The following is a 25,786-nucleotide window of genomic DNA, read 5'->3' as shown; positions in this document are numbered from 1 at the left end:
TGTTGAGTGAGTATTTTTTTTTATCCAAATATCGTCACCCATTCATTAACAAGGACGAAAAATCAAATTTTCAACTTCATTCATAGATTTTCTTTTATGGGTGAATTTGCATGGTAAGTAGATACATAATTATTTATGTTGATGATATGTCAATCATGTCGAAAATATAATATAGATATTTACCCTAATTGATTAATCTTTTAATAGCATTAATATATTTTTATAATAAAACAAATAATTAGGGGAAATTATTAATTTGTCTTCAATCCAAACAAAGCAGTAGTAAAGTTTAGTACAGGGAAATCGTCCCGAAGTGGAACCTGTAAAACCTGTGATACTTATTATTTGGCAGACAAAGCTCAACTTTAAACGAACTTCCTTTTTCCCTTCTTTCGGAAGCTTATAATAGTCTCACATAACTTTAGTCATCTAGGCTGCATTTCACAAAAAAGAAATTAAAAATATATTCTTCTAAACTGTAAAATTTCACTTGTTGATGTCAAATAACTTTTTTATCCAAAATAATTTGTATCTTTATGTAACTTAAAAAAAAAAAACTTTCTACATTGTATTTAATTAATTTATAATTTTATAGTAAATAAAAAATAATTATACCTCTATTTAATAAGCATTAACTATAAAAGGTACTTAAGCTCTCTCTCTCTCAATAGACAAACTTTTTAGTATATATATATATATATATATAGCTGCTGTAAAAAAATATGCGTGCTGATTATTGGAATGAAAAAATCAGAAATTTGTCGTCTGTGGGGATCGAACCTACGACCACGTGGTTAAAAGCCACATGCTCTACCTCTGAGCTAAGACGACTTTGTTTGTTGTCTCATATTTCAGACATACCTAATTATGCTCAGTAGTAAGTTAGAACTTAAAAAAATCACCTTTTTATGCTTTTAACCAAGAAAACAAACACAAAAACAAAAGAAACCTCCTCTTTCCTAAACAGCAGAGAACAAAGAGCAAATCTAATTTTTTCTCATCAATTTGTATAACAGAATAAGATTTTGGTAAAATCAAAAGAGTATGTAACATATGTTTATCAAAATACATTATTACTTACTAACTATCAAAGCAATCTTCCATACAGCAATGACAAAACTTAAAAAAAAATTACCCAAAAATAGTCACAGTAATCTGTGTTGGATTACAGAATTAAACCCCTCTCACTTCTTCAGGAAAATAAGTCTTTTCTACTACAATGCCTCTCAATTTATATTACTTATCAAATACAGTCAAAACCGTGAAATTCTTTCTGTGCATCCCTTGCCCTCCTTTATGATCTCTCTTCTCCTTAACTTTTCAATTCGTTCAAATTCATGTCAAAACGTTCACACTTTGTAGCAATGCTCATAAATTTAAGCTAATTAACGGAACATAAATACAACTATATAATCAAACATATAAAGATTTCACTACTAACTGAAAAATTTTCAGAAAACAAAAAGTAAAAGTGTGGCATTTTACTTTCTTATTTATATAGGAAGGAGGTAGCGGAATTCAGACTCATATGGCTGAACTTCCACCATCTTAGACATAGGATATTTTGTTTCTCGTATGAGGCTCTCCATGGTGGCCCTCTTCAATGAACCTGAGCGTGGCAATTGGCTATAAATCCATTCTAACAGTGACTCCATTTCATCTGCAAAATCATGCATATGCCACTCCAAAAGCTTAGGCACAACTATCTTTCTCTTGTTTGTGATACCCACCGAAGCTTCCAAGTATTCCACTTTAGCCCTTCCCAATTGGTTCACAACTTCGTCTGAAGTGTACACCCTTAACTGCAACAAACACCGCATATATGTAACATATGTTTATCAAACAAAAATCTTTGTCAATGTGCTTCATCAAAGGTTGTTAAATACACTTACTGCTGGTGAGGACCAGGTTCCTCGACAAAGAGCAAAGGTGACATTGGGTTCTGGATATCCCAGACCATAAGCATGTCGTAATAGCACTTCCTTTTCGTCCACAGCACCCTTTTGTGAACTATATAGTTAGTTGGGTGTTAAAGAACATCAATACACGTCACATGCAACAATTTTGACCCATCTAAGAGGAGTAGGAATAAAATAAGTAATCTTAGTCATCGATGAAAAAAAAAAATCCAAGGTTCATCTTATGAGTACTCGAAATATCAATGTTTGGAAACTGAGATTACTTTTTTTATTCTCTAAAGTACGTTGTTCCATTTGGAATAATCGGTTTCCACATGGAGAGAGGGAAACACAGACATTACATTTGCATAGTAGCATGGTTCCCTTACAGCTCAAAACTTATCATTTGAAAGTTTTATGTTGTCTGAATCTTTACCAATTGGTATTTTAATAGAATCTAAATTCATTGGATCTTACGTTAGTTTCAGAAAGTAATAATAAAGGTTAGGACAAGTAGCTTAATGCCTTAGAAAAGAAAATAAAGTAAAAAGAAGGCTAGTGCAGACACTTGAGAAGTTATTGTTGCATAACAAAAGTATATATCATACATGTTTTGATTCACTTGGGTGCCGAAGAATGAAGTGTTCGATAGCAAGAGCGTTCAGTACAATCCCGCCAACATTCATTGCAGCCTGTGTCAACATGTTGCTGTGCAGTTAAATTACAACAGTCGCTAAGAGAAAATATATGTTCATGCTTCATAACTCGGAAAATAAAAACATAGTTCAGTTGTTAGTTACTCTAGACTTTTCACCGACATTAACATATATACCTTATTCATTAGAGACAACAGTTTCTCCTGAGTAGAAGGGAGGCCATGATCTAGAAATGCCTGTAATTAGACCAAAACACAAAGGTTCCTGAGATTTACCACGCAGAGATGTTTGATAAGATGATGTTAATGAAGGCTTGAAATGAAATGCCTTACAGTACATTCATTATGCAGGCATTGTAGATGTTGATCCAGAAGGCCAACTTCTGCTTATAGGTCAAGAAACTTAAATCCACATCACATAGCTTATGCATCAACACCCTACAAAAGAGGACACAGATGAAAAGAAGAAATGGAAATAGAAGGTAGTGTAACATTACAACATATGTGGACAATGTTTAAACACTTCAAAATCAACCTCAATTTCCTGAATGCTGGTAGGCATTGTGAAAAACGGTCTATGTCCAATGAGCTCCTTGTGATCTGAATGAAGTCTTTGTAAGGTCCTACATCTCTTGCTGTGCAATCCAAATCTGATGATATGCCATAAGGATCAAGACATGAGACATTGCTATTTGAAGGTGCCTTGCTGTTTGATGAGGTCTTTGCTATCAAGCCAGTGGACTTCATGCATGGAAGAGTGAGTCTAGGGACAGTTTCTGATTCTTCTCTGTCCAATGATGCTTTGTTCAATTCCAGAAAAATGCCTATCAGACACTTGAGCAGTTCCTCTGACATTTCATTTGGTTTTTCAATGGCATCTTCTATATGGATAGGGTATTCTCTAGCTATCTTACCACTACTCCTTCTTGGCACTTCATATTCTGTCCACAGAAAAATCACAAAACATGAAATCAACAAATTCTGACAAGATTAAGGATGTTTGAAAATAGGAATCGAAGTGCATTTTTATAATCACTCATGAAAGCATCTTAGAGAGGCTCTTCTATTGTGCTATATGTTTACCTGTTGACCTTCTTGGTGTGGAAAATAAGCTGTGGAAATCCAATGCAGAACCTAGAGAGGCTCTTCTGTTGCTTATCTTTCTTTCTTTACTTATCACTTCATAATCGAGAGAACTTGACCTCTGCTCGGTAATCATTGAACCATGTCTTGAAGATCCTCGGAACTGTTTATATAGTTTAGGCTGTTGTTGTCTCCTATGCTGTATTTCCAAATCCATGTTCTGGTACCTCTCCAGGAACAATCTAAGTTTCAGTTCCTGAACTTTACTTTCTAGCATGATGATCTCTTCCTCAACCTTTGCCAATTCTTGAAGAAGCTCCCGAATCTGCAATCACTAAGCAAAAACAGTCCAATGTGATATACCATGTATGAAAAAAGGAACAATAAAAATTTACCTGATGCTATTTGTCTATATATGTTATGTGTTTGTTTTTACTATACCTGAGGTGGAAACAATGGGGGAATGAGTGGAAGAGAAAAAACAGGTCCATGAAGAGCACAACGTAGGATCCTATTGAGTGCCTCTTCACACTTCAACTGTGCTTGCAATTGAACAACCTGCGAAAACATAGGAAATAAAGGAAATCATACTCAGAAAACATTATTCAAACATATCCTGAGCTATGTATACTCTCACTCACCTCTTTCTCAAGGCTTTGTCTATTGTGAGGCTCTTGGCTTTTCTCCATGAGATAGTCTTCAAATTTCATAGCTTTATGTGAATCCGAAAGAGCCCTTTGACATTTAGGTAAAAAAGTATAGATTTTTGGTGTGGGGAAGTTGGTGGCAGTGAAGAAGTTCATATATAAAGGGGAGCAAAGGTAGTGAGGTATATTAATACAGAAACTGGTTGTTAGTGGGTGACATTAAAGAGTATATAGTTAGCTACAAAATTAGAGGGGGTTGAATATGATACGATGAAGACCCTTAAATTAAAAGAGTGGAAAACAAACATCAAAAGTGGAAGTGGTAAATTTATAATGAGAATGTGCGGTGGATTGGGACGGTGGAGAATGTGTCTTGGGTTTGAGAAATGCATGATCATCTCATGAAAATGCTGGAACTGGAATTTTCATTACTGAAAAGGTGTGAATATGGTGGTGGCGGTGACGTGAAGTCCATGAATGAAGTGGTTGTACCGTGAAACACATAAACGAAACAACTACAAATTTGTTTTATAGAAAAGCAATATAAAAATTTATGAAACGCCGTCTGTGGGGATCGAACCCACGACGACGTGGTTAAAAGCCACGCGCTCTACCACTGAGCTAAGACGGCTACTTGTTAATATAAACGATTCTAAAGTTTAAATAACTTATATCAATTTTAAACTGACTCTGGAATAATGAAAACCATTTAATTAACATAAATTAAAGGAATAGTACAAACTGATTTGATACAACAACAATTTATTAAATGTATCTTGCTAAAAAGAATTAAAAAAAAGGAAATAAAATGTATCTTGTTAAAAAGAATCAAAAGAAATGAAATATAATGTACCATTGAAAATAAATGGTTGAATCTATTACACAGTATACAACTACAACTAATCCAAATCCAAAACTATTCTGATGTAAATCTACTTAGTTTTTTTAAATCCTACATCCTTGCTAATCTGTGGTAGATAGTGATTACGTTCTGCATAATCGTCTTCCACCTGCATCAATTTCAACAAAGATCAAAACCAACTAATTAGGAACATAAGTTTTGATGGGTAATATAAGATTATTTAATAAAAGTAAACACTTTTAATCCAAAAAGTTACATTGGTAATGGTAACACATATTTACATTTGACAAAAATGTGAAAATTACCTGTAGGGTGAAAGTAACACCAACATCAATTTCACCACAGTAAGACTTGTTTGCACGAACCACTCTATATTTGAGAGTTTGTAGTTTAGCTTCTCCATTCTCCACTCCTTGGTCCAATAAATCTCCTACATGGATTCTACATATAAAAAAACAAATTTGTCTTAAAAGTGAGGCTCAGAAGAACAACACTAATGAATTATTATGAAGTCTTACATGGATTCTCCAACAAAGTCATCTGTATATAAGTCTTGGTCCATAATTTTGAAGATGATCTTGTGTTGATGATTTGATAAAGGGTATTCTACTTTGAACATGAATTTCTCATTCCATACCGGATTTATGCCCTGGCCTGCACAACACACCATTGAAGAGTGTGTTCAACCAAAAAGGTTAAGAAAAAAAAAAGTGAATTGTCCTAAGGGAGATTCAAACATTGACTTGGTTACACCAGAACATACCAATGGCGACACTACTCCTTTGTTCTTGGTCTTTGTATTGTATCAGAACATAAGGGTCCATTTCACCTATCAACACAGGTAAGTGAGTAAACTCTTTCATAAGCTACTGATTTAAACATGTAATACAAAGTTTTTATCCATTCATTTGAGTTTTAAAGAAAAGAAAAAGAGTTTTACAACAAAGGTTATTTTTAACAACAAATATAATGTAAGGCAAAGTGAGTTGTTAGATACCTATGATATCAGAGTTATGCAGGCCCTTTGCTTTCACAAGATGCACCTCCATGAAACCAATTGCCATGTTATCTGAGTCTCTGAAGATTCTGATTCTAATTCGGCAAACTTTTGCAACGTGCTTGAGAAGTATCTGTTTTAGGCTTATGATGAGGGTTAAGGTTGAAGAAGTAGTGAGCTTGTGTTGATGTTTATATTGGGTCCTTAGCATCTGCATTTCATAGGACCAAGACTTAGACATCCTACAAAATCAACGTATGAATAAGACAACGCGGTACCTCAAACTTGGTCTTCCCATGTCTAAAACCCAACACAAATAATTGTTAAATTAGCACTAGTACATAATTAAGTGGCAACTATGTGCTACTTTTCAATGAAAACTATGCTTAGTCTATATCGAGAATAATTGAGATGTGAGTCTAAGTTTTATGTTACGTAGAAGTGACGAAATTAAGTATCGTACAAGAAAAAAAATCCATAACCTTGAAATTTTAGATTAAAATATGTCAATTTCTTATGTGAACTAAAATCATGTCATATTTATTTATAATTTATAATATCTTCCTACTAGACCTCAAAAAATTAATTTATCAGTCTTATGATATTAGGTTTTCACCATATTAGTTTTTCCTTACATGATTTGATCTTATGATATTTAACAAAATGTGATTTTGTTCTTTATATTTTTAGATATGGTTATGTTTTCCATATTAATTTTGTTGGTAATACTAATATTACTAGTTCTTAGTCTTTGTAATCTTAATTAACATTTTTAAAAAAAAAATTAATTAACAATTTTCGCAATCCTATTCAATTAGTTTCTTTCTTTTGCTTAACATGATGTATATAACCTATTAAATTAGTTTCTTTCTTTCTGGAATCCATATTTTATATTGAATTTTTTAAATTACTCTTCTTATATGCATTTAAAATACATCAATTTTGATATATTAAAAAAATTGTAATATATTTTTAAATATGAAATCTTTATATTTTTAAAGACAGAACTAATAGACAATACTAAAATTCAATCAATATTTCAAACACAAAACCAAACCTTCTTCTTATTATTGTGTTTTGGGTGTGATAGTTATGTATATCAAAATGTTAAAACAACTTTAAGATAATACAGAGTAGTTAAAATGTTAGTTTAATAGCAAAGTTGGAATGAGATGGGAGAAGTTGTGACTTCAACAAACAATTGTTTTTTTATTAATCATCATAAAAATATTAAGATTAAATATGTATTTGATTTTGTAAAGAAACTTATTTTCTTAATGGTTTTATCTAAATACTGGGAGGACATGGTTGTGTTCTAGAAATGATATCAAATATTAGCTGTATATTAGTCTTTGCAATGTTATTAACAAAATCTTGTAAATGAATTGATAATGTACATTACTTTATCAAATTGTCTTCTACGTTTTATTAACAAATATCCCACTCAAACCAAGTAGTTAATTTTGCTATAAAAAAAATCATGAATAAAATCAATAAATAATGAATCGTGGTAATTTTTTAGGAGAGAGGAAAGGCTGCTACGTATTTTCTTGCGTAGAAGAAAATGGGTCCTTGTTGGATTTATTATTCAACGGTCAAATTTACAATGTCCATTCTGACTCAGTTTGGTTGAATTGTCTTCAAAACACATAACATTGGATTGAGCTTAAATAGTGAAATGTAGGTTTCTAAAACTCTTAATCACATTCTACAATGATTTAATATTCAACTTATATACTCTAAAGTGCTGAGTTTAATTTGGAAATATTCCCAGTTTAAATTTTAAGTAGGTCAATTTAATGTACAAGTTCTTTTAGTGAATTCCACTTCTCAATGAATGTTATAGGTGTCACATGTTCAAGTCCTTTGCTTTAATTCTTTTAGATCCAAATAAATTGTTTTTTTTTTTAAAAAGCTTCATGCATGGTAATTATTTTAAGAAATCTTATTTTGGTAACTAGATTGTAGAAGTAATGATGCCTAGTGATTGTTTCAAATGAATTGAGAATTATGATATGAGACAACAATGACAGTAATACAAACTAATTTGTTAATAACATTTTAATACATTTATTTTCCTTGTACATGCTAAAAGAATTAAACAATGAAATAATACATAAATGATCATGTGAGTTACTAATTTATTTTAGATTTTCAGACTTAAAAAAAGAAAAAAGTTATTTCTTTATTATTAGTCCATTATATAATTTATAATTTAGAGGAGACAATAAAAATTCAAAGACGTCTTTTCACAAAGGATCTCTCAAAGAAAAATAACATGAATACTTGGCAAGATTGGTGACCTTGTGGTTTTCTATGTAGGGTGGCTGCATGAGCAGCTATTAGAGCAAGACTTGGCAAGTTGGCATTGCACAAAATCTAAGTACGAAAATTCACAAAAAAAATTAAAATCAAAGTATGAAGAAATAATTAATGTCACTTGGCATTAAAGTCTAAAAATTTAGAGTTGGTCTTTGCTTTGTTTTATTTTATGGAAGTTTCTTGTTGGTCACAGAAACGTGTGTAGCAAGTAGGTTTCAGGACAAATAGGTTTTAGAAAATAGTGGACTTGACTAAGATACCTCACATTGGTCTTCTAATGCGTTTCAGTTACTCTCAAATGTCAGGGGCAGTCACACAAATGTTAATTGGGATGATTTTTCTTTTAAACTCCTTAACTTAGAGAGCAAAACTAAATAATCATTTTATGTGCGTGTTATTTTTGTACAATTTTTAAAAATTTACATATAATTTTTTTTTCATCTAATCGGATGTACTTTTTATGTATAATGAAATTTGATAATAAGTAAAACAAATCGACCCTTATTACTTGTACTAGGTGATTAACTTGAAAAAAAAAATCAAATAAGATCTCAATCTAAGTGGAAACTGCATATTACTTTTTATACAATTTTTTTAACTATATTAATTAATCTTTTGTTTGTTATCCAAGGTGATGTACTTCTTATGTACCACGAATTTGCATACAAGTCACAAAAAAACAACCTTATTTGCTTGCATGGAACGAATGACTTGAAAAAAAAGAAAAAAAATAGGCTAACACAGATAAGTAAATAAGATGGGCACAATAAACAAAGAAGTGAGGAGCTGTGTATTAGTTTTCGTACAATTTTTGAAAATTTACTAATCAATCTTTTTTTTTCGTCTATTGGGATGTACTTCTTATGTACCACAAATTTTATTATAAGTTACAAAAATTAATCCTTAATGCTTGCACTAGGTGGCTGGCTTGAAGAAAAAAACAGGTCAAACCAGATAGACAAATAAGTAGGACACAAAGAACAAATAAGTGGGGAGCTGCTGTATTATTTTTCGTACAACTTTTTAAAATTTGCTAATTAATCTTATTTTGTCATCCAATGGATGTACTTTTTATGTATCACGAATTTGCTTAAAAGTAATAAAAATAACCCTTATTTTTTGCACAAGGTGGCTGGCTAGAAAATAAAAATAAGTCGAATAAGATATCAAACTAAGTTGTGCACAATGAAAAAATATGTGGGGAGTTGGTTGTTACTTTTTATACAATTTTTTAAAGTAAACTAATCAATCTTTTTTTTCGTCTAATGCGATGTACTTCTTATGTACCACTAATTTGATTATAACTTACAAAAATCAACCTTTATTGCTTGTATTAGGTGGCTGGCTTGAAGAAAAATATAGGCCAAACCATGTAGGCAATTAAGTGGGACACAAAGAACAAATAAATGGGGAGTTGTGTATTACTTTTTGTATAATTTTTTAAAATTTATGGATCAATCTTTTATTGCACGAATTTGCTTCCAAGTCACAAAAACAACTCTTATTTTTTGCACTGGTGGCTGGCTTGAAAAAAAAATGAGTCAAATAATATCTTAATCTAAGTGGGACACAATAAACAAATATGTGGGGTTGCTTGTTACTTTTCGTACAATTTTTTCAAATTTACTAATTAATCTTTTTTTATCATCCAAAGGGTTGTACTTCTTATGTACTGCGAATTTGATTATAAGTTACAAAAATCAACCCTTAATGCTTGCACGAGGTGACTAGCTTGAAGAAAAAAATAGGTCAAACAAGATAGGCAAATAAGTAGAGCAGAAAGAACAAATAAGTAGACTTGTGTATTACTTTTCGTACAATGTTTTAAAATTTACTGATCAATCTTTATTCGTCATCTAATGGAGGTACCTCTTATGTATCACAAATTTGGTTACAAGTAACAAAAACAACAGTTATTTTTTGCTCAAGGTGGCTGGCTAGAAAATAAAAATAAGTCAAATAAGATCTCAATATAAGTAGGGCACAATGAACAAATACGTAGGGAGTTGTTGCTGGTTACTTTTTGTACAATTTTTTAAAATAAACTAATCAATCTTTTTTTTCCGTCTAATAAGTTACAAAATCAGCCCTGATTGCTTGCATTAGGTGACTGGCTTGAAAAAAAAATATGCCAAATCATATAGGCAAATAAATGGGGCACAAAGAACAAATAAATGGGGAGTTGTGTATTACTTTTCGTACCATTTTTTAAAATTTGTTTATCAATATTTTATTGTCATCCAATGCAAGTACTTCTTATTAACCACGAATTTGCTTACAAGTCACAAAAATAACCCTTATTTTTTGCACAAGGTGGCTGACTTGAAAAAAATAATGAGTCAAATAAGATCTCAATCGAAGTGGGGCACAATGAACAAATATGTGAGGAGTTGCTTGTTACTTTTTGTACAATTTTTTAAAATAAACTAATCAATCTAATCAACCCTTAATGCTTGTACTAGGTGACTGGTTTGAAAAAAAAAATACGTAAAAAAAGATAGGCAAATAAGTGGGGTACAAAGAACAAATAAGTGGGGAGCTGCGTATTACTTTTCGTACAATTTTTTAAAATTTACTGATCAATTTTTTTTGTCATCCAACAATGTATCTCTTGTGTATCACAAATTTGGTTACAAATAACAAAAACAACCTTTATTTTTTGCACAAGGTGGCTGGCTTGAAAAAAAAAATGAGTTAAATAAGATCTCAATCTAAGTGGAGCACATTGAACAAATATGTGGGGAGTTGCTTGTTACTTTTTGTACAATTTTTTAAAATAAACTAATCAATCTTTTTTTGTTTTCGTCTAATGCGATATACTTCTTATGTACCACGAATTTGATTATAAGTTACAAGAATCAACCCTTAATGTTTGTACTAGGCTTGAAAAAAAAATACGTCAAGCAAGATGAGCAAATAAGTGGGGTACAAAGAACAAATAAGTGGGGAGCTGCGTATTACTTTTCATACAATTTTTTAAAATTTACTGATCAATTTTTTTTGTCATCCAATGGATGTACCTCTTGTGTATCACAAATTTGGTTACAAGTAACAAAAACAACCCTTATTTTTTGCACAAGGTGGCTGGCTTGAAAAAAAATGAGTTAAATAAGATCTCAATCTAAGTGGAGCACATTGAACAAATATGTGGAGAGTTGCTTGTTACTTTTTGTATAATTTTTTAAAATAAACTAATCAATCTTTTTTTTTTTCGTCTAATGCGATCTACTTCTTATGTATCACGAATTTGATTATAAGTTACAATAATCAACCCTTAATGTTTGTACTAGGTGACTGACTTGAAAAAAAAAATACATCAAACAAGATAGGCAAATAAGTGGGGTACAAAGAACAAATAACTGGGGAGCTGCGTATAACTTTTCGTACAATTTTTTAAAATTTACTAATCAATTTTTTTTCATCCGATGGATGTACCTCTTATATATCACAAATTTGGTTACAAGTAACAAAAACAACCCTTAGATTTTGCTCAAGGTGTCTGGCTAGAAAATAAAAATAAGTCAAATAAAATCTCGATCTAAATGGGACACAATGAACAAATAAGTGAAACTAAATTGAACAAAAATAACAAATATAGGGATCAGATTGGATTTAAACATTGACTTTAACACGTGACACATTGTTGGATTGACACGTGGACATTTAAAAAGAATTAAAAAAATTAAAAAATTAAAAAAAAAAAACACATAGTGACATGTGTTGTTCATGACGGTATTAGAAAATAATTCAATTGAATAAAATTAACGAAAATTAAGACCTATTTAACTAAAAATCAAAATTAGGAATTATTTCATGCTAAATAGTTGCCACTTTCTTTCCATCCTCCTATCTGTTCTTCAACAAATTTGTCTTTCACCTACAATCAAATCAAGAACAAAATCAATATGCAATTACCAAACATAATCATTGGGTGGATGGATCATAATTTATAAATAAGTAGATCATGCAATTTGTGAAGAATACCTTTGGAGTAAAAGTAACACCGACATCAATTTCTCCACAATAAGACTTGTTTGCTCGAACCACTCTATACTTTAGAGTTTGTAACTTAGCTCCTCCATTTTCTACTCCTTGGGCCAATAAATCCCCCACATGGATTCTACATATACAAAACAACAAATTAACTCTTTTAAATCATCTACACAAGTTCGACAAAAAGTTAGTTTTAGTTAAATGGAGCCATTGAAGCCTTACATGGCTTCTCCAACAAAGTCGTCTTTAAATAAATCTTTGTCCATAATTTTGAAGATGATCTTGTGTTGATCTTTCGATCCAGGATACTCTACTTTGAACATAAACTGTTCATTCCATACTGGATTCTTTCCCTGCCCTGCACAAAAACACCATAACACTACGTTCAACAAAAACTTCAAAACCATAAATTAAAGATATACATGATTTTCATTAATCTGCATCAAAGTTGGGTTTGAAGGGTCCAAATGAAAACGAAGTTTAAGCAATAATCATTTTTTCATGGTTGGAGATTCACGTTTACAGTATAAATGGATACAAATCTTAGTTGAGTTATATTTAAATACGATTTCTTTTGCATGCACATTGTTAAAGTATCCCTAGATTCATCTATAACTAGCCAAGTTTATTGTAAATTGAAGGAAAAGAAAGAAGGACTTGAATATGTAGGACATGAACTCACCATGAGCGACTCTGCTCCTTTTCTCTTGGCCTTTGTATTGTATGAGAACATAAGGATCCATTTTACCTATATATCAGCAAAATAAAACAATAAACAACCATATTGATACCATGTTTGATTCAGCTTTATTCTAAGGAAACATTATTTATAAAACTCTTTAGAAAACTGATATATACCAAAGATATCAGTGTCACGTAAGCCTTTTGCTTTCACAAGTTGCACCTCCATGAAACCGATTGCCATGTCTGTGTTCCTGAAGAATGAAGATTCTGATTCACCAAATTCTTACAATAAACGTGCTTAATCTGGTTTAGGTTTATGAGTGTTGAAGTTGGAAAAAATGGTAGCCTTGTGTTTGCTTATATAGGGTTCTAAGTGTGACTATGCGTTTAAATGACCAAGACTTTGGATTGCACAAAAAATCAAAAGTTTGAATAGGATAAGACCGTACGCGCATGCACCTCAAACTTGGTCTTCCAATTTCCAAAAACCTACGCAAATAATTTAATGTCATTTGGCCGTAGTAAATTGTTGAAAAGGACAACTAAGTATTATTTTCTATGAAAAGTATACATAACCAAATGACTCGGTAAGACTTTTACTGAGTTATACTCATCATGGCTGCTACTTTTTATTGGGTGGAGGAGGGTCTAGAAGCGCTGCCATGTGCTTCCTTCTTTAAATAACTCACATTAGTAATTAAAATTAAAAACTTATAATTTTAGAAAAAGGTGAATTAGAAAATGTCATATATGTTAATCTTAAAAATGTTTTTATTAAGAGTTAAAAATGTCATATTATCTAGTATTGATGATAATTCATGTTAAACGTCCATTTCCCTTGAGTTGCTGTAGCAAACTCGTTTTGAAGACAAGTCCTTTTCTTAGGGTAGAATCGGTTTGAACTTGAATGATGACAAAGCTAATGAATGGTGTCATTATGTTCTCTGAGTTTGTCTTTGTCATATAAGATTTGTTGACCAGTTCAACCAGTCACTATGAAAATGTCTGCTGGTCTATTTTGGAATACATCAAGCTACTAGGATTTTCCTTCATACTAGTTGATTTTTTTTTCTAGAATGTTGTTATATAGTATAAAGTGAATTAATATTATAACTTTGTAATGCATTGCAATTTTCATTCATTAAAATATATATTTTAAATATACTTTTATAAAAAAAAATATAACGTCATATATAAGGTTATAAAATCAAAAAATGAATTTAAATAGTTATTTGAAAATGTTGGAGACCCATCGACTAGAAATAAGATAATTTTATAATATATAAGTGAAGTATAAATTTCACCTTATTACAAATCGATTTTGTAAGATTGAATTAAGCTTAAAGTCCATTTTCTAACATAATGATATTATAGTGATGTTAAAGTCATAACCAAGCTTATCCACTTTCTAACCTAATAAACCTAATAAAATGTTTTAGTATATTAGTTTTGTTAAAAATATTGAATCATTTCAAAACAATATTAAACCTAGATCAATTGATCTTAATGTAGCTTAACGCATTGATAAAAAGAATTTTAATTTTACTCTCTCTTTAACAAACTAATTTAAGATTATGACAGCTATTTGAGGGTTGAATATATAAATTCTCATATAAACTCTTTTAAGGTTTCTATTATATTATATTATATTGTTGCTATTACTCGTGGCTAGTTGTTATTATAAGAATAATAATACTATGATTTTCTTACAACATTACGTACTGTGGTTTTTAAATTGTACTGGATTCTTGTAATTAAAATACTTGGAAATTGTTTAAGTCTAGTGTGAAATTTTAATATGAAAGTTCTAAAAAAGATTGTGATATATCCTTTTTATATTTTTGTCTGTTTGATATGTCATTTGAGTTCTTGAAAAAACTTGTTGAAAATGTGTTTTTGTGATGATTGCAATGGTTGTTGGGCTTTTTGTGTTGCCTTAGCTTATATGTGTGTGAAGATTTTTAGGTTTGATTGGTTGGTTTGTGTCTTTAATTCATTACAATACCAACATATATGATAGTTGTGGCCTACATACTTTTGTAAACACATTTTTAGGAATACTAAGATTTTAAAGTTAAATAATTCAATTTTAAATTAAAATATTATATATAAAAAAATATTAGATAAGTATACTAAAGATGTATCTAACATGTATTAGATGATCATAACTTAATATCATCTGCTGAATGTCACACACACACATATAAGTGTGTGGAAAATAAAAATGAACTAATATTAAACTATTTAAATTTGTTGGAGTTAAATTGAAGTACTGTATCATACTCCTTTTGAACAAAGTTCTTAATTTAGATTTATTTAACTATTTTGAACCTGACTATTCCATAAATTATTCTAAATTTCATTTAATTAAATTAAGCCAAACTACTTTTAAAAAATAACATTATATTACATATAGCCCATAAAATCAGATATTTATAATGTAACACATATTTTATACATTATTAAAAATGTAAGGTTTAAATTTATTATTTATGGCACTTTTAATAGAAAAAGGTCTATCACACATTTATTTTGAAAGAATCCAATAGAAATCAAATTCAAACAACTGCATATGAAGACCATATGTAGTCTAACATATTTTGACATAAATGGCCAAATTGTGTTGGTTGTAATCACAATAAAATTCGAGGTCGTCCTTTAAAAGTTTCATCGTTTATTTGTAGAAAGGAAAAGCAATGAGTGTTGAAGAAGAGAAAAGAAAACACATAAATGTGAGTCTCACTAAACCAGATATGAAACAATGTTATTTTAAGAAATACAAAAATATTCTTCCTTTTCATTAGTATTATAAAACTTCTTAGCATGGCCAATGAATATAGAAAACTCAAAGGAGCATTTCTTGTGGCAAAAAGATATTCCAGAGTTTTAATCAGAGACCAAAGTTCCATGCAGTTCTTATGTACTTCACTCAGTGTATGATAAATACAAATTTTACGGTTAAACTCATTAATAACTATCTTAATGCCAACTGTTTTCGTAACATCTCATACAGACACTAGAAGGGATTTCAAATTCTATGCATATTCCATGTAATCATGTTATGTTACGTTCCAAAATCCAAATCTGAAGCACACTGAATCAAAAGAAACTTTGCTTCCATCCTCCAACATCTTCATCATCATCAGCATATTCTTGTTCCTGTGAATTCAAACAACAACATTAAAGAAACTCCTAAAGTCCTAACATCATATATAATATACTACATGTTGACAAACTTCATTTCAAATTTTTCATTGTGCAGAGCAAATAACTAGCATGTTTTTTTCATATGAACTCAAGCTTAGATTCTTTGCTGTTGTTTGCATAACAAGAAATATGAGCACTCTCAAACTAAAATATTACCTTTAAGGTGAAAGTTATACCAACTTCAATTTCACCACAATAAGATTGGTCAGCACGAACCACACTATACTTGTGAGGACGAAGCACAGCCGATCCCTTCTCTGTTCCTTCTGCCAATAAATCCTTTACATGAACTCTGGATACAGAAAATTGACCCTCTATTATGAACAAGAAATACAAGTAAAATGCTTTATCATCTTTTTCTCATGATCCTGGTTTAAGGGTGTCCTTCTCCTTATTGAATTTTCTGCAACCCTTCTTCGTTGGATATAGAGGAATCAAAAAGCTTATTTGCATCCTTAACAAAAAGTTAACATGAGAATTCAGAAACTAACACAGTAATTCCTTCATATCAAGATGATTGGAACTTTAACTTATTAAAAGAATGCAAATGGAATTTCCTAAATGTCTGTATTTCCAGACGATTAAAGTTATGTATTTCTTGAGAGAATGAATTTGGAGAAATTGTTGACATATTTATTGTCATTATTGATGTGTGAAAAAACTTTAAACTACATGCAATTTTAGAATTTTGAGTCAGAGGTAGAACATTTTCATTTAGTCAAAAAGAGCAACTCATCATGAAAAATTCACTATATTTAAGAAGCTAGTAAAGTCTTACGCAGCCTGGCCAACAAAGTCATCTGCAGAAAATACATCCTTGTCCATGATTACAAGGTTGAGCTTGTATTGGTCACCTGATCCGGGATATTCTACTCTGAATACAAATTTCTCATTCCATACAGGATTTCTGCCTCCCTCTGCATCAATAAAAGAATCATCTAATCAAATGCCTTATTAATGCTAAAAAACTGAAAATTCAACTCAGCTTTTATCAGCATCTATGTTACTTTAAGCCTAGTAAGAAACACTATCAATTTTAGGCAGTTGAAAAAGGGAAGAAAGCACACTTATTTTTCTTTTGCTTACCCATCTACTTCAATAAAGGAAATAGTGAAAGGACAAAAGCTAGATACAGTTTTGTAATTGCTTTTAGTGTTAATCTCCAATTAGAATTAGAGGCTCACACCAGAAATCCACATAATAATCAAGGCTTCGATTAGAGATGTGAACATAGATTATTGAAGTGAAACTTCCATTTTAATTGGACAACAACACTAAAAACAGTTGTGGAGCTTCATTTAACTATGGTCATGGTGAAATACACACATAGGGAAGGGAGGGAAGAGAAATGAAGGGATAAAACTCCTTATTTGACAGTTCTTAATTCTTATTCCCTCCAGTGGTGCCCTTTTAGCTTGAGATTCTTGAGCTATACGCATCTAATTACAAGTCCTTCATAAAAGAAGGAAAGGAAGAAACCACATATTGCATCAGAAAAAGCATACCACTATCAGATGAACTATATGTCTGCTAGATTTAGCATTACGAAATTCTTGATTTATATTGTAATCTCAGCAGAAGAATGAAATGATTGAACAATTTCAAAATACATAGTTCAAAGAAACCATATCTATCAATGGAATTTCAAATCTGAAATATCATTCAGTTGTCCTCTCCTCTATATTACAGTTACAGCAGAAGGCAATCATGGTGATTGGTGATAAAAAGTTTTACCTATCCCTCCATGCCAAGCTATAACCACACAAAAATCGTGAAATCCTAAGCATTTCTAGACTTGATAGTTAATGCTATACAAATTTCTAGGAAAAGAAGCATTTAACTAACCATGAATTACACGGCTCTTGCGCTCTTGACCTTTGTATTGTAACAGGACATAAGGATCCATACGAGCTATCAACAAAGAAAACAGATTAACAAAAAGAACACAGCACCTTGTCAGAATCTGATAATAGAAAGGTCTTAAGAATTCGCATGCAATTGAGCATTTCATTTTTACTTCGTTTTTAGGGAAGAACAACTAATGAAGAAGAAAATCATCATGGAAGTGCCTTGAATTCATCTAAATTATACTGGACTCAAGGAATCGAGATGTCAGATACTCAGATTAGAAGCTGAACAAGGAATTGAATATAGATGAATGAATGCTTAGAAAAATCCCAATTTTAGAATAAGAAAAAGTTGAAATCTAATAAAAAGGGCATGATGTGTAAACATAAATTGAAAAAGAATATGAGAAAAGAAAGGAATCTGAGCTAAAGATTCAATTTACCAAAGACATCAGTATCATGAAGACCCTTTGCTTTCACCAGCTCCACCTCCATGAACCCAAATGCCATCTCTCTCTCTCTCTCTCTCTCTTAGTGGGCAAGGAAATGAAAAATAGAACCTTCCCTGGTTTACAATGAAGCAAAAAGCCTTGAATAGTCAATGAACAGCCACTGATACAAACGACTAAACCTCTGAGTAGATTTAATCTAACCCCCCACGTAAAATATTTATGACGTCTCTTGAAAATTTACTATTACAAAACACACCAACAAAAAAGACAAAATCTTCACATCATCCCTAATTCAGCAAGACGCATTTTCAGAGGACGAATAAAACTCGCAAACTTTCTGTATATTAGTGAATCAAACCATGATCATAACCTGTTTATATATTAACAACACTAATAATTTTCATTTGAAATGTGCTATTAAAGCTTTAAAATTTGCTTACTTATTACTAATTAATTTAAGAAATTGACAGGAAAAGTAAAACCTACCTTCATCAAAGTGAAAACGAGTGAAATTAATTTAACTGAAAAACTGAAAAAAGTCAGCCACGTTGAAAGTACGCAATGTTGTTTCACGTCATTCCACTTTTTCATTGGATGTACGAGATGACTTGTTCCATGATTCACACGGTATGCTGTTACATTACATACATACATACATATGAATTTTTTTTTTTATTTGAGTCAACTTTTAAATTATAAGATTAACTCAATTTAACAATATAATAAAGGGAGGGTATTGTAGATACTTATTTGTGAGTAAAATAAATTTTTAACTCAAGATGTAAGATATGAATCGAGTGTGAGATTAAAGATCAATTATGGAATGATTAATTCAAAAAAAAATATCGTTAAGATTGTATATCACATAAATAAATTTTAAGAATTTCAATCTTACATAATTAACTTATAAAATGAAATTTATGATCTTTTTATATATGATTTTTTCTCTTCTTTTCCTCGATAGGATATTATTTTACCTTACGATTAGACAACATGGGATTTCAAACAGATAAAAACATTTTTTTTTAACTTATAGGAAGTTTAAAATCAACACAATTTCTGAAAGTTTTGTCCAAAGCACAACTAAGTAACTCCAATGAATTCTTAAAGTGACGAATATTCTTCAGTATTATAAAACAGCAAAGAAAAAACAAACACTGTAAGAAAAGAGGCTAAACACGACAATTAAATTCTTCCATGGGAAGTACTCTTGTAACCTTTGGGTTCACCATGGAACACGATGAAAAATAGTATTGTGAAGAATAATTACTATAAATTAAATAATATCCAGAGCTGCTATTTTTCAACTAAATCAAAATATCTCCAAGTTACCCACGCAATAAATAACAAGGTTTTGTCCTTATATTTAATATCTTAAAAATTATATGATTCAATTGAACATATTAATTAGAGCAGTAATTTCAGCTCTTATTTATTAAGTCCAAAACATTTAAGTCATACGCAAATTAACCCTTCTTTTGATAATGTATAATTAGTGATAAAATTGTTAATTTTTTAATTAATTTGTTTAAATTAAACTGAACAATATGGATCATTTAATTATTATACTAAATAAAATTGGTCAAATCTAACCTAATTGTCCCATAAAATATTGGTCCAAAAACCATTTATCTTTTAAAAATCATAACTTAGGCTCGTAAACTCCTTTTACTATGATTATTGCTTTTACTTTAGTAGCCAGTAACCATAGTGCATATTTGGATTAGAATTTGCAAACATAAATTTTTAATCAAAAGCATACTACAATCTGATGTTTGGATTCTTTTGTTTAAAAGCAAGATGATAAAACTAATCTTGTTGGACGAGCTCATACGCAATTTTTACTTAATGACAGGCTCAAAAACAGCAGCAGTTGAATTAAGATCATAGGCTCATAAATCAAACTCAATAAATAATTCAAGTCAAGGTTGTAGGCTAAGTTCGAATGGTCGAAAAACAAACCCGCACATAAAGTCAATTGTTATACATTCATCCATCATATTCGTAAACATCAAGCAAATACAGGTTTTTGCAAATGTCTTGATAAATTGCAGGAAATGTACAGAAGCCCAGCAACACATTGTCAGTGACCTGCAACCTGCATGAAGAAAACCATCGAAACGAAACAAAAATCAAACCCAAGGAAAATCCAATCTCCTATAATAACAAAAATCACTCCTGAAATTTTACCTCATCTTCCACGCCTTGGTGACAGGTCAGCAGATCTTGATCTAGAACCAAGGGGTGATCTCGATGACTTCCACTGGCCTCGATCAGCTTCAGACTTGTACATAGATTTCCTTTTTTTTTCATTGAATGGTAATACATAAGTAAACACAAATAAGGGGAAAATACAGACACACGATAAAGTAAAGAATCTAAACAGAAAATGGATGAACTCACTCAGCATATCCATTGCTTTGATTCTGTTCAATACCATTGCCATATGCAGGAGAATAAGATCTACGCTTTAGATCACCATCTCGCTCCCTGGGGGGACCTCTTGGTGATCTAGGATGCTCTGGTTGCCTCCTAGGGGAAACAGAGTAATCACTTTGCCGTCTTGGAGCAGGAGAATAGGACCTGATAAATATAAAATTAAAAACATGGATAACATGCTTCACTGAACTATAAACGAAGGCACTTTGAACTTTGAAGAAACTTGCCTTGAACGATACCGACTTCTAGAACCTCCATGATAAGGTGGTGAGCGTGATCTAGAAACTGAGCGAGATCGAGAACGCCCTGATAAACAAAAAGGCTAGGTCTTGTCAAGAAAACAGAAGAGCAGACTTAAATATTGCTCAATTCTTCAAAAATTTGAAGCATCCGGTGAAACAAAAATAGTTATTAAGTCTGAACTTAACAAGTTAGCTGTTTTCAGTTCCCCATCACAATAATGGTTGATGGAATCCAGCTCCAAAGTAAGGAAATCCTTAAAATGGTTTTCAGTAAGCTAACTAGTATGTTAATTAAATTAGCTTCTAGAGAAACAGCAAGGTTCCATAGAGGTTCAGAAGTCCTCACAAACAATTATAACTGGAGCAACCATTATGATAACACAATTTAAGAGAATAACAAAGTCTTGATACACAACTATAAGAAAGAAAAAAATAATACCATTGCTCCTATACATCAGATTAGATTAAAATATGTGTTAAATCCACTAATGCTAAGACTGGAGATTAACTATTGCAACAGTCACAATCATGACAAACAACAATTATTTCTTGATAACCGATAAACAGTAAACAAAGATAATCAAATTATCAATTCAATCAGATATTCATCTAAATTATCATTTCATTCTCATGTTCACCCTACATGGACAAATGTCCTAACGTGGAAGAAGAATAAAAAATGCGCAACAGTTGCAGGTGAAACAGAATTTCATATCTGACAAAGGAAAGCCCAAGTTATATATATTTGACAACTAATATTACCATAATGAGAAGACCTTCGGCCTCCATAGCCTGCTGGTCCTCTGCAAAATACAAAAACCATATAAATATATTTAAAGGAAAATAGTTAAGACAAAATAAAATCCATACAGTGATGAGAAGGTAAAAAACAAAAATACCTGGTCCTGGTCCTGTGTCGCATCTCCTCTGGTCTTTTTCTTGTCTCTTCAGCAACAACCACAGATATTTCCCTTCCAGCAAAAATCTGTCTGTTCATATGGTACTGTGCCTCTGAGGCATCATAAGGATCCACAAACTGCACAAATGCAAAGCCTCGAGGTTCTCTGTATGGGAAAAAAGTGGAGCTTCATTCTAACACTGCTAGAAAAACATTGGCAGACAGATTGTAGAATATGCTGACTAGGCAGAATTTGCATACCCCAGTAAACCACCTCAAATCACATTACTTAGTATAGCTTTCTTTACACACAGCAGCGGATGCTGAATTTACTAAATCTTCTAAAAATCCAAAAGCTTAGTTGTGATCGGGCCTTTCCTTTACTTACACTCAAGTAGTAAACGGGAGAGACTTCAAAAATTCTTCAACACTCTCATTATACTTACAAGAAGCACTTGAACTCAAAGCTCCCACAACAAACTAAAAAAAACTGCACGAAGCCTTCAATTGGGACAAGAACCAACCAACCAATCTTGCATTCATTGAGATGTGTATTTATATAATTTCTCTTGGTATGATGTATGAACACTAACACACTTGAGGACCAATATGTTAAAAGAGTTAGTAGATCTCCTCTTCAAACGTGGGGCTTGTTCTTGTTTTAACTTGAACAATTTCAAACCAACATACCCCCTGACAAACCAGTCCAAGATCAATTCAACAATCCAATAAATAAATAAAAGAATAACATTTACGTCAATTTGGACAAACTTCTCAATAAACACATAAAAGAACAAAAAAAAAGGTAAAATGAAATAAGCTTCTTTCACAAATTAAAATTAACATATGCATAAGCTAATTGGTAGAAAAGCTCTCTCATTTAGCTTTTCCACATGTTGTTGACTTTCTCTCATGCATAAGCTAATTTTATTTATGATAAAAAATTATTTCAATTGATCTTCTTATTCCATTCTCCTCTAAGTGCATATCGAGAAATTTATCCAAACTCGACTTAAATCAAAATCGAGGTTAACATCTGCACCCAGCAGCACTTTGACACCCCGAAACAATTACTTACTCAACATACTCCTTCAATTTGAATCAGAAACAAAACCTAGCCCTAAAAAGTTCTTTACTTGAAGTAAACCCTAGCCGTTCTGAAATAATCAATTAATTAAAGTGGCTCACCCAGAGTAATAATCCTTGGGTATGTAAACATCACGAACAGGTCCGAATCGCTCGAAAGGAACACGAAGCTCCTCAGGTCTGCAATCGAGAGGAATGTTCCGAACCAAGAGGCTTCCATTGTTGTTGTCCCTGCGCCTGCCTCCACCGAATCCCCTTCTGTTGGACCCTCCTCCACGGCCACCGTATCCTCGCCGCGGAGGACTGTAGTATGCAGGACTGTTACGCCGCATCGCTAACCCTAACAAACAATGAAAGAATTAAAAAACGTCATAGGCAAATTGAAACGTGTTTAATTCCTTTTTCAACCATGACAGTGAGAAGAAGATGGCGTGAGAAACAAAAATGAGATTGATGATACCTTGAGTGAGGACAGAGGAATCTCGCAGGTGCGTACGAGGAAGATGAAGACTACCACGACTTCGAATCTTTAAACCCTAGCACCAACACACACTTTTAATGTCTTGTTTTTTGTTTAATTTAATCCATTTGGTTTGATCGAGATTTTTAAATTCATCTGATTAATTTAAACTTATGAATATTTTTAAGTATGGCTTAATTATCATTTTGGTCCCTAATTTATTGGGTTGGTTCACTTTGGTCTCCTTATTATTTTTAGGTTCAATTTGGTCCTCTAATTCTTTAAAAGGTTTAATTTGGTCCTTGCCACCGTCTCCGTACATGCCACGTGTCATTTTGTGGAATTTTCAAATTTTTATTTTATCTTTTTTTAAATTTTTTTAATTTTTTTTTTTAATTTTCTTTAAAAAAAATTAAACTGTCACGTGTCACCTTATGGTTGTGACACGTGTCATCTTATGGTTGTGACACGTGGCAGGTCACGATTGTGCCACATATCAAACTAACATTGGTTGTTTTCAATTTAGTCCCTATTTTTACAATTTTGATTCAATTTAGTCCTTCAATTTTTTAAAATGATTTAATTTTGTCCTCTCCAATTTGAGACCAAATTAATAATTAAGCTTAATTACAATTTATACATTCATGTTTAAAAATTCACTTGTAATTTTTTACACTTGAAAGTTTCTATACATGTAAAAAAAAATAATAATTTGAATAGTTAGATGGAGTAATTTAATCTATAAATATAATAAAAATTATTTTAATATGTATATATAAGTTGTAATTAAGCTTAATTACTAATTTGATATCAAATTAGAGAGGACAAAATTGAATCATCTTAAAAAATTGGGGGACTAAATTGAATCAAAATTGTAAATAGAGGGACTAAATTGAAAACAACAAATGTTAGTTTGACACGTGGCACAATCGTGACTTGCCACGTGGCAGTACAATACATTTTTTAAATAAAAAATCTCAAAGTAACACGTGTCACAACCATAAGATGACACGTGGCAGTTTAATTTTTTAAAAAAAAATTAAAAAATTAAAAAATAAATTAAAAAATAAAATAAAAAAAATTGAAAATTCCACAAAATGACACGTGGCATGTACGGAGACGGTGTTAAAGTTGACTTAACGGCAGGGACCAAATTGAACTTTTTAAAGAATTAGAGGACCAAATTGAACCTAAAAATAATAAGGGGACCAAAGTGAACCAACCCAATAAATTAGAGGACCAAAATGATAATTAAGCCTTTAAGTATTTGTATGCCTGTTAATCCCAGTTAAAATAATAAGGTTAAGTTAAATCTTGTGAAAAAATATATATTAAAAACTACATAAAAATATATTACTATTACACATAAGAAAAACGTAAGATTCGTAATACAAATTTAAGTCTTTTAATTTTTTAACCAAAAATTAAAATAACTAAAAAACATTTGTTTTGTGAATTTTTCTATTAGTAGATATTAAACTAGTTTTTCTAGTGCTGACATATGGGTATGAAAAATATTTATAAAGAGATACTAACTTATTAAATAGATACTTTTGTTAAAAACAACTGGCTTATATGCAATGTTAAAAAAATTGATAGATGTAGATTTTTGGTAACTATTTAAACAATAATTTATATAATTTACAAATGTTTTTAAAATTGTTTTTGTAAATAAATATCATCTGTCAAAATTAAAGAAAAAATTTGTGTAGTTCCTTATAAATATTTAATTATTTAAATTCTCGGTATCAAATTGTGATATATGTTATATATTTTATATATTTTGCTAAAAAATAAAATTTCTAAATTGAACTATTTTATGATTGGGTAAATGTTATTTGAATTTTAAAAGTATACAGTATTTTGCATTTTTAATTAAGTGTAACTAGTCTCTTATACGCATTTCTTATATGAGTGTAATTTCACTATGGATACACTTGAAAAGTTTAGTAAATATATTTTTATTTATTGAAGTGATATAAATTGTTTCAAATATTGGTTGTTACACCTCTTA

At 31.0% G+C, this 25,786-nt stretch overlaps 5 protein-coding genes and 2 non-coding genes across 11 annotated transcripts; all 7 read right to left on the bottom strand.

The window, feature by feature from the left end:
- Nucleotides 1–759: 759 nt before the first annotated feature.
- Nucleotides 760–831, bottom strand: TRNAK-UUU (transfer RNA lysine (anticodon UUU)). The gene has a single exon. It is a non-coding gene; the product is annotated as a tRNA-Lys (tRNA).
- A 239-nt stretch (nucleotides 832–1,070) lies between these two features.
- On the bottom strand, nucleotides 1,071–4,612 carry LOC114194068 (ternary complex factor MIP1 leucine-zipper protein (Protein of unknown function, DUF547)). 3 transcript variants are annotated; one of them, XM_028084111.2, is made up of 9 exons: nucleotides 4,278–4,603; nucleotides 4,078–4,194; nucleotides 3,637–3,961; nucleotides 3,089–3,494; nucleotides 2,892–2,991; nucleotides 2,731–2,790; nucleotides 2,507–2,590; nucleotides 1,893–2,000; nucleotides 1,071–1,802 (listed from the first exon to the last, which is right to left on the bottom strand). In XM_028084111.2, the coding sequence occupies exons 1-9, from the start codon at nucleotides 4,437–4,439 to the stop codon at nucleotides 1,494–1,496; spliced, it is 1,671 nt and encodes a 556-aa protein (XP_027939912.1). In that variant the 5' UTR covers nucleotides 4,440–4,603; the 3' UTR covers nucleotides 1,071–1,493. The 3 variants fall into 3 exon arrangements, with proteins under 3 accessions (XP_027939912.1, XP_085521594.1, XP_085521593.1); XM_085665467.1 differs by having other exon boundaries at nucleotides 1,613–1,802; nucleotides 1,893–2,010; nucleotides 4,278–4,612; XM_085665468.1 differs by lacking the exon at nucleotides 4,278–4,603 and having other exon boundaries at nucleotides 1,076–1,802; nucleotides 3,637–3,970.
- Nucleotides 4,613–4,842: 230 nt separating this feature from the next.
- On the bottom strand, nucleotides 4,843–4,914 carry TRNAK-UUU (transfer RNA lysine (anticodon UUU)). Its single transcript has one exon. It is a non-coding gene; the product is annotated as a tRNA-Lys (tRNA).
- Nucleotides 4,915–5,028: 114 nt separating this feature from the next.
- LOC114194069 (16 kDa phloem protein 1-like) lies at nucleotides 5,029–6,290 on the bottom strand. Its single transcript, XM_028084112.2, has 5 exons — nucleotides 6,143–6,290; nucleotides 5,909–5,974; nucleotides 5,664–5,799; nucleotides 5,451–5,586; nucleotides 5,029–5,293 (listed from the first exon to the last, which is right to left on the bottom strand). Exons 1-5 carry the CDS (start codon nucleotides 6,207–6,209, stop codon nucleotides 5,216–5,218), a joined length of 483 nt encoding a protein of 160 aa, XP_027939913.1. The 5' UTR covers nucleotides 6,210–6,290; the 3' UTR covers nucleotides 5,029–5,215.
- Nucleotides 6,291–12,039: 5,749 nt separating this feature from the next.
- On the bottom strand, nucleotides 12,040–13,456 carry LOC114195612 (16 kDa phloem protein 1-like). Its single transcript, XM_028086138.2, has 5 exons — nucleotides 13,316–13,456; nucleotides 13,140–13,205; nucleotides 12,680–12,815; nucleotides 12,449–12,584; nucleotides 12,040–12,341 (listed from the first exon to the last, which is right to left on the bottom strand). The coding sequence occupies exons 1-5, from the start codon at nucleotides 13,380–13,382 to the stop codon at nucleotides 12,276–12,278; spliced, it is 471 nt and encodes a 156-aa protein (XP_027941939.1). The 5' UTR covers nucleotides 13,383–13,456; the 3' UTR covers nucleotides 12,040–12,275.
- Nucleotides 13,457–15,997: 2,541 nt separating this feature from the next.
- Nucleotides 15,998–18,996, bottom strand: LOC114193445 (Calcium-dependent lipid-binding (CaLB domain) family protein). 2 transcript variants are annotated; one of them, XM_028083248.2, is made up of 5 exons: nucleotides 18,639–18,989; nucleotides 18,194–18,259; nucleotides 17,127–17,265; nucleotides 16,505–16,640; nucleotides 15,998–16,300 (listed from the first exon to the last, which is right to left on the bottom strand). In XM_028083248.2, the coding sequence occupies exons 1-5, from the start codon at nucleotides 18,703–18,705 to the stop codon at nucleotides 16,241–16,243; spliced, it is 468 nt and encodes a 155-aa protein (XP_027939049.1). In that variant the 5' UTR covers nucleotides 18,706–18,989; the 3' UTR covers nucleotides 15,998–16,240. The 2 variants fall into 2 exon arrangements, with proteins under 2 accessions (XP_027939049.1, XP_027939051.1); XM_028083250.2 differs by lacking the exon at nucleotides 18,194–18,259 and having other exon boundaries at nucleotides 18,639–18,996.
- A 1,540-nt stretch (nucleotides 18,997–20,536) lies between these two features.
- On the bottom strand, nucleotides 20,537–23,927 carry SCL30 (SC35-like splicing factor 30). Of its 2 annotated transcripts, none has more exons than XM_028086063.2 (8): nucleotides 23,773–23,927; nucleotides 23,415–23,652; nucleotides 22,228–22,392; nucleotides 22,091–22,131; nucleotides 21,314–21,392; nucleotides 21,051–21,230; nucleotides 20,838–20,947; nucleotides 20,537–20,745 (listed from the first exon to the last, which is right to left on the bottom strand). In XM_028086063.2, the coding sequence occupies exons 2-7, from the start codon at nucleotides 23,642–23,644 to the stop codon at nucleotides 20,839–20,841; spliced, it is 804 nt and encodes a 267-aa protein (XP_027941864.1). In that variant the 5' UTR covers nucleotides 23,645–23,652; nucleotides 23,773–23,927; the 3' UTR covers nucleotides 20,537–20,745; nucleotide 20,838. The 2 variants fall into 2 exon arrangements, with proteins under 2 accessions (XP_027941864.1, XP_027941865.1); XM_028086064.2 differs by having other exon boundaries at nucleotides 23,415–23,646; nucleotides 23,773–23,886.
- Nucleotides 23,928–25,786: the final 1,859 nt, after the last annotated feature.

The sequence above is a fragment of the Vigna unguiculata genome, chromosome 8 (genome assembly GCF_037176805.1).
Source record: "Vigna unguiculata cultivar grain cowpea cultivar isolate G323 ecotype 2 chromosome 8, ASM3717680v1, whole genome shotgun sequence".
Classification (NCBI taxonomy): Eukaryota; Viridiplantae; Streptophyta; class Magnoliopsida; order Fabales; family Fabaceae; genus Vigna; species Vigna unguiculata.
Note: the sequence above shows the minus strand (reverse complement) of the source record. Positions and strands in the feature narration are given on the sequence as shown.